The following is a 15,045-nucleotide window of genomic DNA, read 5'->3' on the forward strand; positions in this document are numbered from 1 at the left end:
TCAAGGAACCATAGAATGGTTTGGGGTCGAAGGGATCTTGGAGATCCCCCTTCCATTGGCAGAGCGGGCTTGCTTGCACTAAATTTTGCTGCTCAGAGCCTGGCTCAGAAACTTGTTCTCAAGCATTTTGCGTGGTGGGGCCTCCTCAGCTGCTCTGGGCAATCCATGTTGGTGCCTCAGCAACCACACAGTCAAGAATTTATTCCTAATAACTAATCTAAACCTACTCTCTCTCCTTTTGAAGCCTTTCCCTTTTGTAATTTCTTGTGTTGACCCTAAACAAATCATTAACAGTATTTCCTGTAGTGTAAATCTGTATATAACCTAATTATCTATTTTTGTAAACTGCATTAAGGTCTTTGTTCAGCAGCATGTATTCTAATGCAAATTATTATTCTTACTGGAAATGTATGGTTAATTTTAGCTATTAAGTGTTTATCTGAATGTCTTTAGGAACTTAAATTATGTCAGATGTTTTTCAAAGTAGTTTTGTTTTCTGTAGCCATCCATATATGTATAATGAATCATTACAAATTAGGAACTATTGAACTTATAACAAATACACAAATGGTTATTGCATAGCCAAAGTGTTAATATGAGTTTATCAGTACTCAAAACTGTCTTGAAATATCAGATTATTTACTGAGTATTCATTGCCTTATTTTATGCTTTCATTGGTATCTTGGTAGTTCTTAGCTTCTTCATGTACAGCAAACCAGGCAGGGATATGACAGTCTTACACTGTTCACTATTCTCTAATGAGGAAAATTTTCATAATGTGATGAAAGCTTCATTAATGAATGACAAACCATGTTGTTAATTCAGTTTCTTGCATACTCTTTATTAATTCAGTTGACATTACTAGTGACTGTGCATATTACAATTCTAAAATGTCATTAAATAGTTTTCTTTACAGGCTTTATAAATTTACTTAGAGCATCTGCAAATTTACTAGCCTCTTGTCTCAACCTTTCTCACACTGTGACCTTGTTTTTGAAGAGTATCCTTCCTATTACTCCACATCATGTAATTCTACACTTGTTGTGAAAAACAGGATTGAACAACTCTCTATTGGACAGCCACAGGATTTTTCATCTGCTTAAATTCAAGTCTAACCTGTGTATTGCCTGAGGAGCCACAGGTTTGAAATTTAAACACAAAATGTTCCTGTAGTTGCCAAGGGCAAAATTACTGTGTCCTGAATACTTGTCCTGGGTACAGAGGAAAAGACATGGAGTTTCTAGCACTCTTTAATTCAATACCACCTACCTCATTGTGGGGTTGTGGTATCAGCGGGAAATCTGGGGTGCTGGAAGCAGAAAGCTCCTCATCTTTTTGCCAGACCCGTGGAAGGGGTCGGGACTGCATGGCTGCTCAGCACCCAGATAAAGCCACCACAGAGTCTCATTGCTGCCACCTCAGGTATATCTTATATAGAATGAATTATTCATTATGATGTATTAGTACATGAAAGATCTTAACCAATACAAAAGTTAAAACTACTAGTAGTGTATAGTACAGGGTAGTATAGCGCACTATATCAAAGCAATTATATTAAAGGTAGGAAAAAGAAACAATGCCAGGGTCTCTCTCTTCAGGAAGTGTTTGTGTTTGTTCCATGCTGAATACTCTCTTGTAGGCCTTTTTTGTGCCCTCTTTTATTGGTACTGGATTTATAACAAGCTTTTCAGTAAAATTGTGATTCCTGCTAATGTTTTGTCGCTTGTTGGAAGAGGGCGGAGGAGGAGATGCAGTTCAGTGGGGTTAACTTTCCCACTGGGTTTTAAACCAGTACATCACTACAACAAAATAGAACAGCTGAAGACATTAAAAAGTTGTCAGGGCAAATTAAAGCCAGTTTCTTTGCATATCTCACAAGAGATTTTCTGGAGTTTATAACCTGTTAGAGTCTGTGCCTTTAGGACATTCCAACTGGAGCCCATTTTGGCATGAAACTTCTCTTAGTAAAAATTTGTTTAATCTTAGAAGGTATTTAAAGACTATGTAGAAGACCTAGACCACAGACTAAACTTGCAGAATAACTGGACTTTCAAAGTTATTTCTGCTTTCTCAGTTATGTCTGCTATGTGCTAGACACACATTGCTATCTATCACATAAAAGAGCCCTGTGAGAAAATAAGAAACAGATTTCTTATATACATATATATGTGTGTGTGTGTGTACATATATAAAGGCTAGTCAAGTAAGATCCATAAAAAATTCATCAAGTCTTATACCTAGGGGAATTTGTATTTCCTCAGGGTCCAGAAAACATCCCTTGGTGTTCTTCCCATGCTTTCTTGTTATTCCTGACCTGAAGAGGAGGTTTTGGAAGCTGCACGTCAGCTGTCAGCATTGTACCAATGTCACTCCACAGCAAATCTCAATCATCATAATTGCTGCTGTCATTCAGATGCTGCAGTGTCCAGAGAAGGAATAGAAATGGGTTGACATGAAATCCAAATAAAAACTTTGTATTTGCAAGAGCAATCAAGACTGAAAGAAACCCTGTTCTCACTAACCATAAAAGGTGTTTTCTATTCATCAGAATAACATGGGGGGTTTGGGCTGTGCTAGTTCAATATTAGGTCTAGATGGTAAAATCCAGCTGAGGGAGTTGGGGTTGTTTAGCCTGGAAAAGGGATGTTCAAGGATGATCTCATAGCTCTCTAAAGCTACTTGAGAGGCGCTTGTGGGAAGGTGGGCGATGGCACTTTTTTCCCAGGCAGCTATCAACAGGACAAGATTAAATGGCCTCAAGCAGCGCCAGGGGAAGCTCAGGTCGGACGTCGGGAGGAAATTCTTCAGAGAAAGCGCGATTAAACATGGCAATGGGGTGCCCTGGAGGGCGGTGCCTTCAGCGCTCCTCCCTCAGCCCCTCCCGCTCGGGCCGGGCCCCGCCCCGCCCTCCCCTCCGTGCCGCGGGGGCGACGCATGCGCGGTGCGGGGGCCGCGCCGGGCTGGAGGGAAGTGCCGAGCGCTTCCGGGTTGGGTGGCGGCCGCGGCTCCGGCTCCACCGGCACCGGGAGCATGTCCTGCGCCCTCGTCCCCTTCGCCCACTTCCAGGACCTGGAGTTGGCCCGCGACTTCCTGAGCCCGCACCGCCGCCAGGGCAGCGCCGCGGCCGGCAAGGAGAGCGGTGAGTCCGGCCCCCGGTGCGGGGCTGTGCACGCCGCCCCCGCGGGGCCCGTCCGGCCGCGGAGCTGTCCCTGCGGGCCCTGCGCTCGCTCGGCGCCGCGCTGCCAGCCCCGGCCCGCTGGGGTGGCCGTGTTAGCCGAGTGCTTGGGGTCGCTCCTGTGGTGCAGGGTGGGTGTCTCGCCGTAGCTGCCACATCTTCACCTGCAAAGTCAGACTTTCCTGGCGTCCAGAAGTTTCAGGTGCGCAGCTGTTCGCAGGTGTCACTCCTTGCCCCGTAGTGTGGAGGTGAAGTTCATTGGCTACAGACCCTGCGTGCCCCAAACTTTAGAAATTTGTAGGTTTCTTGCTGGGAGTGCGTCTGAAGACGCTCTCCTAAAGACAACACACGTCGTGCATGTAAGGTTATCCAGGAATGCAGAACGTGCTGAAAGTGTACTGAAGGTTTAGCTTGGCAGCTTAAATTAAAAGACAACGAATCTTAAAGCAATACCAGTGTGAAGTTGTGGACCAGGTTTCTGCTGTGTGAGGCAGTGCAGGCTGAGCTGCTTGACAAGGAAACTGCATTCTCAACAGATCCATGTCCAGGACAGAAACCACAGGGAATTGAAACACTGTTTCGTGTATTTGTTACGGCATACTGTGAAAAATGTACAGTGTGTGTATATAGGTGTAAACCCGCCAAAATATACAAACTATATCTGACTGATGTTTTTTTGGTTTCTGACAACAGTAGGGAAGGAAAGTGTTTGAAGAGGTTAATGAGGATCCTCCAGCTGTGGACAGAGCTTTAGGAGAAAATATCGAGGTGCTTATTTTGAAAGTTTAAAATGCCTGTGGGGAAATTAGAAGATGGGAGATCATAGGAGGGTTTGTGTTTGAAGTGAACTTTAAAGTTAATCTAGTCCAAGCCCCCTGCTGTGGGCAGGGACACTTTTCACCAGACCAGGCTGCTCAAAGGCCCAATCCAGCCTGTCTTTGAACACTTCCAGAGATGGGGCATCCACAGCTTTTCTGAGCAACCTGTTTTAGTGCCTCATCTTTATTATATAAAAAACTTCTTCCTAATATACAATATAAATCTATTCCCTGTTTAAAGCTATTGGTCCTTATCCTGTAACTACAGGTCTTGTTAAAAAGATGACACAAAAGTTGTTAAAAACCTTTAAAAGTACATTATATGTACAGCTAGTTAATTTTGCCACTAAAACTTCTGTGTGCAAAACTTTTGGTAGAAAACAGTTTTATGCTGCTGCTTGTTTTGTAACTCTAATAGTTTTTGAAAAATGCATAACAAGTTCCACATGGCTTTTCTCTGGTATCATCTGTATCTAAAGGAGAGATTCTGGAAGTAGAAGGCTTCTGTTAGTATCTCTTGAATTCTGAAGATAAAAGCAAAGGATTGGAATGCGTTTGTGTTTTTAAAAGTAGGTGTTGAAAGAAATCAAAATACTTTCGTATTATTTAATGGTACATGAGAAATGTTTGTGTAAAATAACTTGGATATTTTATTGCAGTGGATTTATCAAATGGCAGCCATAAAGAGAAAATATTTAGTATGCTGTAAAGCTACCAAAATAATAGAAGTGAAGAGGATGCATGTCTGCTGTTTCATTTTAGTGAGTTGTCTGTCTTCTGGACTATTTTTATATTTGCTTATTCAGTCATTGAGGCAGAAGTGAGTGTTTTTCAAAATAATGCTCATTTAGAGTCATTGAAATCTTTTGGATTTGTGCCTGTAATTTTTTGCTACTACAACTGTTTCCATGGTTGAGGATTGTCGGAACCCAGAATGTCCCTTGGACACTCTTGGATGTTCCGGGCCCAGGTCAAAAGCATTTCAGACCCTGGAATGCAGCCACAGACCCCTGTGGCTTTGAACTTGATCCATGGAACAATTTACCAACTTTGCAGGAAGAACAAGAAATCACAGAAGTTTAGATATTATAATAGAAGTAGTCACAAAATGAAAGGAAGGATTTTTGAGTGCTGTACAGGGGGTTTTAGGCCTTGTACAGAGAAGTTCAAAGATGGAGGGATTTGGGTGTGCCCTGTCCTCTTTCCTTCTTCTTCCTAACCTCCATGTTCTTGGTGATGTTGGCACTCAGTAGAAAGTCACTGTTCAATATAGGTGATGGGCATTGGGGAAAAACTATAAACATCTAATATGCAATGTATGATTATAAGAGAGGGCACCAGCCCCCTGGGCATCGGAGTGTGCCTTTGCCTGACTGCTGAATGGACTGCAGCAGCTCGGGGAGAAATTTTTTAGATAACATACAATAAACTACCTTGAGACCGAACGACTGAAGACTACTGAGTCTTTCTTCGGAAGCTCAGGTTGGAGGAGAGACTTTTCCGCCTTTCCGGGCCACCCCAATCAAGGGGTGAGGCCCAACGACAGCAGACCCCACAGAGGATAAATAAGTATAAATGTCGGCAAGTGAGAGTTCCCAAAGTGGTTTAGACATAAGGTTGTAACTTAGTGATTTTTGAAGCAGAAATTCTTGATGCATTTGTGTTTGACAAGGGGGAAGTGCTGCTCCAACGTGCCAAGGTATCTTAAATTAGAAGTGAATAAATTGTGCTTTTTATCAGGGAATGCTTTTTCCCTGGTAAAACTCTTCTGTTGACAGAATGTACTGTTTTAAAACAGTAGTTTCATAAGGTTGCATGTTTAAAAATTTGGATTTTAGTCTGTTTTTAGATTTTTACTCTGTAGGGAAAAAATAAATTCTAGGGTTTTTATGCTAATAATTTCAACAAAGAAGATGTTAATTTGCTCTGAAATAAAACTTAAACTGTCGTTATTTTTATGCAAACAATTATATAAATACCAGCAAGCACCTGTCAAAACTCTTACGTATTTTTTTTAACTAAGGATGAGAACCTTTCATTTACTTTCTCTTTTTTAAAGCTATGCTTCATTTGTGTGAAAACTCTTTAAAGGTGGCAGTTAAAAATTATGGCTACCTTAGGGAAATAAACAAATATATATTAAATATTTTTATTTAACAAAGGTCATTCTAGTTAACAAATTATTTCAGTCATAACCTAATGTTTCAAGTGTTTAGTAGAATTTTCAAGAATTCCTGTCAGGTTTTGGATAACAAATGTTTTTGAAAAGGTGCCTTTGGAATCTTCAATTTGTGGGGTTTAGGGTTTTAAGTGGAGGCTGTAGGCCTTGTCTTTCTTTGTTTCTTAGTTATAGAGCAAAGAAGTTTTTAATGCTGTTTTAACTTAGGCCATATTTTAGTTCTAACAGAATGAACCAAAGTATTTTCTGTGAATGTATTTGCTGCAATAAAATTAAGGATTATTATTGTAAAAGCATTTTTGCAGTAACATTTTAAATGAAGAGAATTTGCTTGCTTCAGAAAATGCAGGCAGTATACATTTCTAAATCACGATGTGATACTGACTTTAGTCCAGTTTTTAAATTAGATGTCTTTAATTTGTGTGAAAAACCTGTAACTTGTCATCTTGTATTTAAATCAGTATATTTTGTTTATATAAAATTTAATTGACAATGTCAACTTCAAATTTAACTTGAAAGGCTTAGCAAAGTATTGTATATAGTAAAAATATAGGTGTAGGTAAATTTAAAAAAAATCTGGATTTTTATTCCAAGGGGACTTGATTTTTTTCCCCCCCCTTTCTTTGTACAGGTAAGAATTTAAAAAACATTCTACAGTAGAACAAGATGAAGGGAAGCTCATATCAACTACAACTTCACTTAAGTTTTTCCTGTAGCCCAACAGGCTGTCTTGTTTGTGCCAAGAATACACTTGTCTGGTAAACTGGGAGGAAAAGAAAGCTGTCCTCCTCGTCTGAGCCTTGTGTGAAGTCACTTTCTGCAGGTGCCTGTTTCCTGCTCACTTAGTGGACACTGGAAGGAAGGGTTTGTGTGCTTCGTGCTTGTGTTATGCAATCATCTGTTAAAATTGCCACTGATGCCATGCTGGAATAATGTAAGAAATGTTCATAGACTGCTTGAGCTGACCATTGATCTGCCATGAAGCAAAATATAGCTACTTTTTATTGTCCATATTAGAATAGAATAACAGGTGTTGCATTGGATCTTGGCTCATGTGCTTTAAGTAAATAAACCTGGTGTTAGAGAGCTGGTTAAAGATGCTTCATATGGAGTTGCTTTATCTTTATTCTTTAGAAAAAAAAAGGTTGGACTGCTTTTTCATATTTTAATGAGAACTTAAGCATGAGAATTTAAGAGTCTTGGGAAGAGTAATGCTGCTGATGAGGCACAACTCCTCTGTGGAGCCTGAGCCTAGTGGTGTCTAAGTGGCTCTGAAAACTGCTGTTCTAACTGTGTATATACTGGGAATAGGAAGTGTTTGCACCACATTTAATTTGACATCTTGCTGTGTTGAAGAGGTTTTGGGCTGCTATTGGCTGGATCAGGAAACAGCTCTAACAGTTCTTGTAAAGCTCTTGTAAAGCTGTCTAAAATAAAGACATGCATATGAAGGAAAAAATCCATCTTATCTGCAATATGTGATAAAGCTTTGCAGGCATGACAGAATTTTAACATCCAGAAAATAATTAATGGATGTTTACCTGAACAGAACAGAAAGTAGAGCAAGACAGATAAAATTTTGTATGATCTTTATAAACTGAAGATCTTAACTACAATTTATTTAGAGCAATGGGTGTCTTTGTTCTTCTAGTACACTTACAGCTTGAACTGTGTTTTAAAACATTTCATAGGCTTGATGACAGCAATTCGGTGTCATAACCAGCAAGGACTGCTGCTAGATAAACTGTAGGGGTGTTAAGATGAATCAGAAAAATTAGTACTTTCTTGATGTGCAGATATTTTTAGTTCCCAGGTGTGTTTATCTCCCATTACCTAAATGAAATTAATAAGGAAAAAAGCCAACAAACCCAAACTTGACCTTGAGAGTTCCCAAGCAATGATATCTCCATTTATGATAGTGAGTTTGTTCTTATTCAGGAGAAGAAAAAAATTGATCCCCTGACCTGAGGGCTTCCTCAGAGCTAAAAGGTGGCACGTTACTGCTTCTTTTTGCAGTAGAAATGATGGCTTAATCCTGTCAGAGAAACTCCTTTCCAAAATCCTGCCTTGTTACATTGACAGCAGCCTGAAAAGTCCTCTTCAGCTCTGTTCCGCTAAACAACATTTTTGGATTTGTACACTTTGCTTTATCTGGATCATCTGGTTTAGTTCAGAAATACAGAAGGCCAGGCTTTTTATTTCAGAGTTGCCAACAAGGTTACAAAGAAAAAAAAACACATTATAAAATGAAATTCTAGATTGCATTTAGCATTAGGGTTGTTGTTAACTGCTTCCATATCAATCTTATTGAATCAGTTATATTCCTATTGAATACTCTTCTTACAAGCTCTTTTTCATTGCCTCTTTAATCAGATCCTCCCTTTCCAGCTTGTAGTATTTATGTATAGTATTTCTTTCTTTCAGTTTTCCTGTGAAGGGTCTTTAAAACAGGCACTCTGTATGAATTGGGTTGCCTCTGTAGCAGTCAATACTTCTCAGATATGGGGAAGAGTAAATGACATGCTCTCAGCATATGTGAGAGAATGCTGTCAGAGTACTTCATCCAAATTATCTTCTCACCTGAGTTTTTGCTGCTGTAACATCTCCTTTACAGCACAGCCTTCATTCTTTCTTGCTCTAACTTAAGGCATTGCTTGCATCTGAGAAAAAGTATAGAATACTTTTTTTTTTGTATGTAATCAGTTTCATTTGTTTCCTATGGCCTTTGTTTTTTTCCCCTCTGGTATTTCAAGTTTTGGTTTTGGGGTTAAGTTATAACTGTAAGCCATGGAACTTGCACTATTACTTAAACAAAAAAAAAATCTATGAAGTACCTGGATTATTTTTTATTTGGTCATTTAGTAATTTTTTACTTTGTCGAAAGCAAGTGTGACCTCCTTAAGGAAGAAAAAATGCTCAAGTGGTTATTTTTGTGATTAGGAGACTAACTTAGTTGTGTTTTTGGGTTTTTTCCCCCACTTAAGGATGCCTGAAGTGAGAAGAGAGAACAAATATAAGACTAATCTCAAGAGAGGCTTCCTTGTAATGTTGGCTTCCTTGTAATGTATTTGTAAATACAAATACATTATAACTTTTAAAGCCTTATGTATTTGTCAGTCCTCACGTTGGAGGAGCTTTGGGAATAAATGCTCTATGATTCCTGAGCAGCAAGAGGATTCTAAGCTGTTTCTAAAATTCCTTGGCCTGAAGAGAAAAGAAACTGCTTCTATTTGTTTTGTAATTATGCAATCCAGTGGTATCAGAATTGCAGTAAACATGCATGGAAGAAAACCTGCAACTCTCGCAGTTAAGCAATCATTTCTTGCACTATTACCTAGTAATGTTTTATATTCATAAAGCATGGATGGGACTTCATTGCATGTGTCCAAGTGCAGCCTCCAATAACCTCCTGCATGGATTTGGAATGTAAATGGGAGGGCAGGAAGAAAAGGTTTCAGGTACCTGCTCCAGGTCATGGTGCTGCTGTAGAAGGAAGGGCACAGGCAGTTCTCTGTGCTCAGTTGTCTATTCTGTAATTTGGGAAGTGAGTAAAAACATCTTTCCTATTGAATTTGACCTGTTAAATGCCAGTTAGACATCGGTGGTTTAGATCTGTTGCTATTTTTTCTCTCTCCTCTGTTCTTGTCTTTTAAACAAAACATGCTTATAGGTAAAAATTGTTCTCGTGGGTATTATGTTTAAAGATAAATGTGCTTAAATGAATTTTCTTATGCATTAACACCAGTGTTGCACATGTGCAGCATTTAAACCAGCTCTTAAATTTCAAATGTGCTGATGCTATATGCTTCAAATTAAAGAATTAAGTGGTTCATGTAAATACAGTAGATGAACTTTTATTTTTGCAATCTCTGTAGTAATCTCTGTTTATAAAACATCTGCTACTAGTCAGAGGTAGAGTTGAATGGAAATAGAGTTTTGTGCAGGAAAGTTTGATTTATTTTTAGGTTTTTTTTTCCTGAAAAGGGACTGGAAAAAATGATGCAAATGATCAGTTGCAACTGTTTAGGTCTTGCTTAGGTATTGGTCACTAGATAATGTGTTACGTTCCACAGTTGCTAGATCTGATCTGTAATGTTACTAAAGGAAATGATGGGGGATTTTTAAAAATCTTCATCATAACAGAACTTGGACCCTGTGGACTTGGACTTTGACTTGACCAACCTCATCAAGTGCTGGTGGGTGGGAAAGGCTGTGCAAGCTGGCAGCCTCCATGGAATAGTTTATAAATCTCTGGCACAGGTGAATAACTGGTGCTTTGAGTTACTTTGACAGTGTCTCCTCTGTCCATTGTTCCAGGGATTGTTTGTTGTTTAATGCCTTGCTTCACTATTCATCGCATAGGTGAAACATGAAAATAATAAGAAAGATGTGAATAAGAATTTAAATTTCATTATTTCTTAAAATAAGAAACAATGTGTGGAAGAAAGGCAAGATGGATGCAGGCCTTGAGAAATACATATGATGGCACATCCTGGGGTGATCTATCCAATGTGGAGGATGAATATGAAGGAGTGGGCTTGTAAATGCTTGTAAGCTGGAGAGGGTGCTGGCATTGCAGAGCAGGCCACACACAGTTCCAAAAGATCTCTGCAGTTTCATCAGTGGAATGGTGACTCACCATTACATCATTTTCCCATCTTTTTTCATTTATCTAGTATCATCCCAGCATGATGACAACTACCACAAAATTGTGGCTATTTACAGAGGCAGCAAGAATCCTCACAGCTGCAGTTTTATGTTGTGGGTGTTCAGTCTCAGAACTGAAGTGACTGAGGTTTCTTGGGAAGGTTGGTCTGCTCTGTGCTGCAGGGAAGACATTGGCCCCAGCTGTGTTTCTTAGATATGGTTCTGTTTCTCTCTGGACCATGGCACATGGACAGATTTCTTTCTCCACAATTTTTATAGGAAGGGGATTTTTAAAAAAATCTTTTAGATACTAAAATGCAAACAGCAGTAGAGTTTTATTAGCTATCTTAATCTAAACATTGAAGTTAGCTACTGTTTTATTCTTGTGGTTACTATATTTAACAGTATTTGCCATAATTTTCCTTTGTATGTTTGTACACTGCAAAAATTTTCAACCTCAAATGCAAGATGAGACTGTGACCCTTGGAAGCTTGTTGCTTATATAGTGATGTCTGAAATAGCTGTGTGCTTATATTTGCATTGATGATGATGCAGTAAAACTGCTTGGCTTGCCCATTTTGCAGATGGTACAGACCTTTCCATTTTACAGAGGTAAAATGGAGTGGGCATTATGTCTTCTACATCCTCCTAAAATACCTTCTTGACAGCACTGGGGAAAAGTTTCTGTCTAAAATGAAAATATTTTTTCAAAGGTTTTTGTCTTCATTAGCCATACAGAAGATTTAAAATATAACTATACAAAGAGATTACAGATTTCTGTTTTGTTGTTCAGCCTTTCCTTGTGTGATGGCAACAGAACTACGGGTTTTTAGACCAAATGAAATTGTTCTTGATAACAAACCTTCCTGTCTGTACTGTTTGGCCCTCCAAATGGCAGAATCTTGCTTTATAGAAGTAAATTTAAACTTGTTTGAGACAATATGCTTAAACTTCTTAAGGTCAAATTTGCCATGACAACAGTTAATGGAAATACTTGAAAGAAATCCTTGGAAAACTCTTGGAGTCAATGTTACTGCTTCAGATTTCACTTGAGTGTATGCTCGGATGGAAGCAGTCCTTGGCTTTTCTACTGAACTACAATGATGATTGTTGATTTATTGAGGGTCCCAGGGGTGGTAGTTTCTGAGAATTGTACATCTGCTACTACTAAATGCCTGTGGCTTTTCAATTTATTTCAAGTTCTGTAATTTTAGGTGAAAAAAAAGAACTTCCACATTCAGTCTTACAACTAAAGAAGTAGGCCTTTCTCTATTAATCTCTGTTTTCTCAGGTGTTTATGGTATTTTTTTGAGCTTGTGGTTACTCTGAGGTTTCTGAATGACATAATTGAAACTGATCAGTGTCTCATTAGTTTTCCTTTTTGTTGTCATGCAAAGATGTGAATGACCAAGATCCTTGTGCTCATTTTCTCATCAGAGGCCAAACCTTCAGCTTTTGCTTTTCTGGTGGGATCTGCATTACTCTGGGCACAGATGTTTTGTGGTCACAGATTAATTTCCCTGTACCATTGTTCCCTTTTCTATCTTGGGTACATCTCCTGCTAGTACTCTTCCATAGTGTCAGAAATGGAAGTTAATAAAATACAGAAAAAGAAGACACTTTAGGGTTCTTTCAGCAGAACTCTTTTAGTATCTGTCATAAAAAAAAGTTTTAATGCATTAATGTGGAAAGGGAAATGATAATTTTGTTGCCTATGCTGTCCTCCTGTGACAAGTCTTTTTTCACTTAAAGCAGGCAAATCAACAAGCTGGGAAGATGGTGGCTGGGGAGCCTGGGATGAGGCAGAATTACAAGAACCTGTAAGTTCATATGTATGTGTGTGTGTATACATATATATATATTTGTTGCTAACTTCCCTATTATAGAAGACTTTTCCATTAGTTTGTGCGTGTGGTGTTTTGGTTTTTTCCTCCTATGTAACTGTCACCTGGGCAAGAAAGGCGTTGACTTGTGTTTTAAATGTGACTGCTTGTTTGTCCCTTGTTCCTGTAGTTTTTTTCTAAATATAACTTGGATGTTACCTATTGTGATAATTGCTGATATGCTTGTGTTCTGTAGGGCTTTTCTCACCAAAGTATGCACATATCTTCCTGTGCTGCTGCACCCTGGGGCATCCTTTTTGTGCTGTATCTAGTCAGAAACAGTAGGGCATGGCAGTGAATCATGAATTAATATAAATCAAAAAAATCCTAAATATTGAATTACTGGAATTAGGAAGATGATAGATATCTTCCTAAGGATCACTAATGCTCCTTTTATGTTGTGATGTGTGGCTGGTGCTGCAGGAGGACTTAAACTACCTATGTGGGATGGAACAGCACAATTGCTCTTTAAAAGGGGAAAAACATTCCTCTGCACAACTTGTTCAACTGAGAGTAGCAGGGCTGGTCTGTTAATTGTTTGTAAGGCTGAGCCTTCCAACTGCCAGCTGACTTGATGAGATGTCGGTGAGGCTGCTTGTAGAAATCATTTGCACCTGAATGAATCATCTCAACAGAATTACTTGATTAATTCCCTCTAAGAGCTCTGAGGAATCCAGACCTCACCTCACTTGCAAACCCTTTCTCTGCCGACTTTTTCTCAGTGTGTAGGAAGGATGCCCAAGCTGTTGGACAGTATCCTTGTGACTATCCAGCAGAGAAACAGATTTTTCAGCTGAGGTGACAGACAAATTGAAATGAGCATGATGTCTCCTAGGGATGAATCACTGACACTGTCAGGAATGACTGGGTATAAAACCTTTTAAATAGGATGGGTACTCAGCTGCACTCTAATTGTCATGAATGAGTGTGTTTCCCAAGCCACATCATTGTTAGATGTGCTGTAAAGTTTATAACTTCCTGAATGAGTGGAACAAATACTTGGTTTTCTACTTTTGTTGTAATGTGATAGAACAAGCAGGCATTTCTAAATTGAAATAGTTCAGTTTTTCACTCTTTTAAATGTCACACTTTTGTGCCAGGTGGTTCACATCATTCTTGCATCCTTTACTTGCATGTTTTCCTCTGAAGTTACTGGTGATTCCAGGCCAAACTTCAGGAAGAGTTTGCTGTCATACACAGCAAAGAGGTTGCTATTTGTAGGAGCATTATAAATACAGAAGTCTGTGTGTCTAAACACACAGCGAAGTGAGTGTGTGAGAATTATTGGTAAAATATATCAATCAATTCCCTTGTTAAAGCTTTTAACTCTTGATTTGCATTATAGCTGTGAAAGATGCATTGTTTCTTGGAATTACTTGTGCCCTGGACAAGTATCTATTTCATGGAACATAGCAATTTCTGAGAAAATTAAAATTGAAAATTAAAAAAGCATTGAAAATTAAAAAAGTTCTGTTTTTTTTACAAGGTGTCCTTTTATGGATCTGATTAGTTGTTTTGTAGGAATGATGATATATTTTCTTAAATGCAGATTTTAATCATTCTGTCTTTTACCTTTAAGTTTGTTTTGACAAGTTCCCTGCTTTTCCTGTTTTAACCCTTAACTTGTCTTTTTAGCTAATATGAGATAGTTATGTATTATGTCTTTGTATTTCAAGTTCTTTGTTCATGCTTACAGATTATTTTAAATTTTCTGCCTGGAATGCTGTTGTAATTCCTTTTAATATTCTGACAAGCCTTTAATTTTTGTTTCTTTTTCCTCAGTCTGAAAATCATGACATTAAAAATTAGTACAAGGCTTTTCTTTGGCTTTTGCTTATGTGTTTTTGCACATGACACATTTATCTCTGCCATGAGGAGTTAAAATTGTCACAAGTATCTCAGATAACTTCACTGCCTTTTTGTAAAGTCTTGAGAACTGCTAGTAAATAGGGGGAAATTGTTGCTATAGAATGTGGCATCCATCAACAGACAAAAATCACATGAAAATAAGTTCTTACACAAATTAGGAGAGTGTGTGGACAACGGTAGTTAACAATTTTTGTAGTGTGCTAATGTAGGCTTTATCATGGATACACAGCACATTTCTATGTGTACAGTGACCATTTTTATGGTGCAAGGAAATAAATACAATGAATAGCTGATTAAGAGCATGACATGCAAATTCTTCCTACAGTTTGATGTTTATTTTTCTGCTGGGAGTAAATGGGCAGATTTTTCAAGCAGATGAAACTTTACTATAACAGAATAAATAGAATGAATCAGAAAATGATCACACTGAAATTGTTTTTTTTTTATTTGTGCATAGCTGCTTTGAGATATTAA

At 38.5% G+C, this 15,045-nt stretch overlaps 2 protein-coding genes across 14 annotated transcripts in view; one reads left to right on the forward strand and one right to left on the reverse strand.

Annotated features, from left to right (window-relative positions):
- RAB3GAP2 (RAB3 GTPase activating non-catalytic protein subunit 2) overlaps positions 1-15,045 on the forward strand; it is a 116,090-nt gene that overhangs the window by 70,352 nt on the left and 30,693 nt on the right. For 2 of the 13 annotated variants that reach the window (XM_068185602.1, XM_068185600.1), the window contains exons 2-3: positions 1,343-1,422; positions 12,572-12,651. The exons of 1 other annotated variant lie outside the window; for it this stretch is intronic. In XM_068185602.1, the coding sequence (XP_068041703.1) occupies positions 1,343-1,422; positions 12,572-12,651 (160 nt within the window). Of the gene's footprint in view, positions 1-1,342; positions 1,423-2,974; positions 3,140-12,571; positions 12,652-15,045 lie in introns of those variants that run through there. 10 more of the 13 variants (XM_068185604.1, XM_068185601.1, XM_068185603.1 and 7 more) reach the window with 9 other exon arrangements.
- Positions 1-15,045, reverse strand: part of LOC137471358 (acrosin-like) — a 183,231-nt gene that overhangs the window by 6,492 nt on the left and 161,694 nt on the right. The gene's annotated exons all lie outside the window — the stretch shown is intronic.

Source organism: Anomalospiza imberbis, chromosome 3 (assembly GCF_031753505.1).
Source record: "Anomalospiza imberbis isolate Cuckoo-Finch-1a 21T00152 chromosome 3, ASM3175350v1, whole genome shotgun sequence".
NCBI lineage: Eukaryota > Metazoa > Chordata > Aves > Passeriformes > Viduidae > Anomalospiza > Anomalospiza imberbis.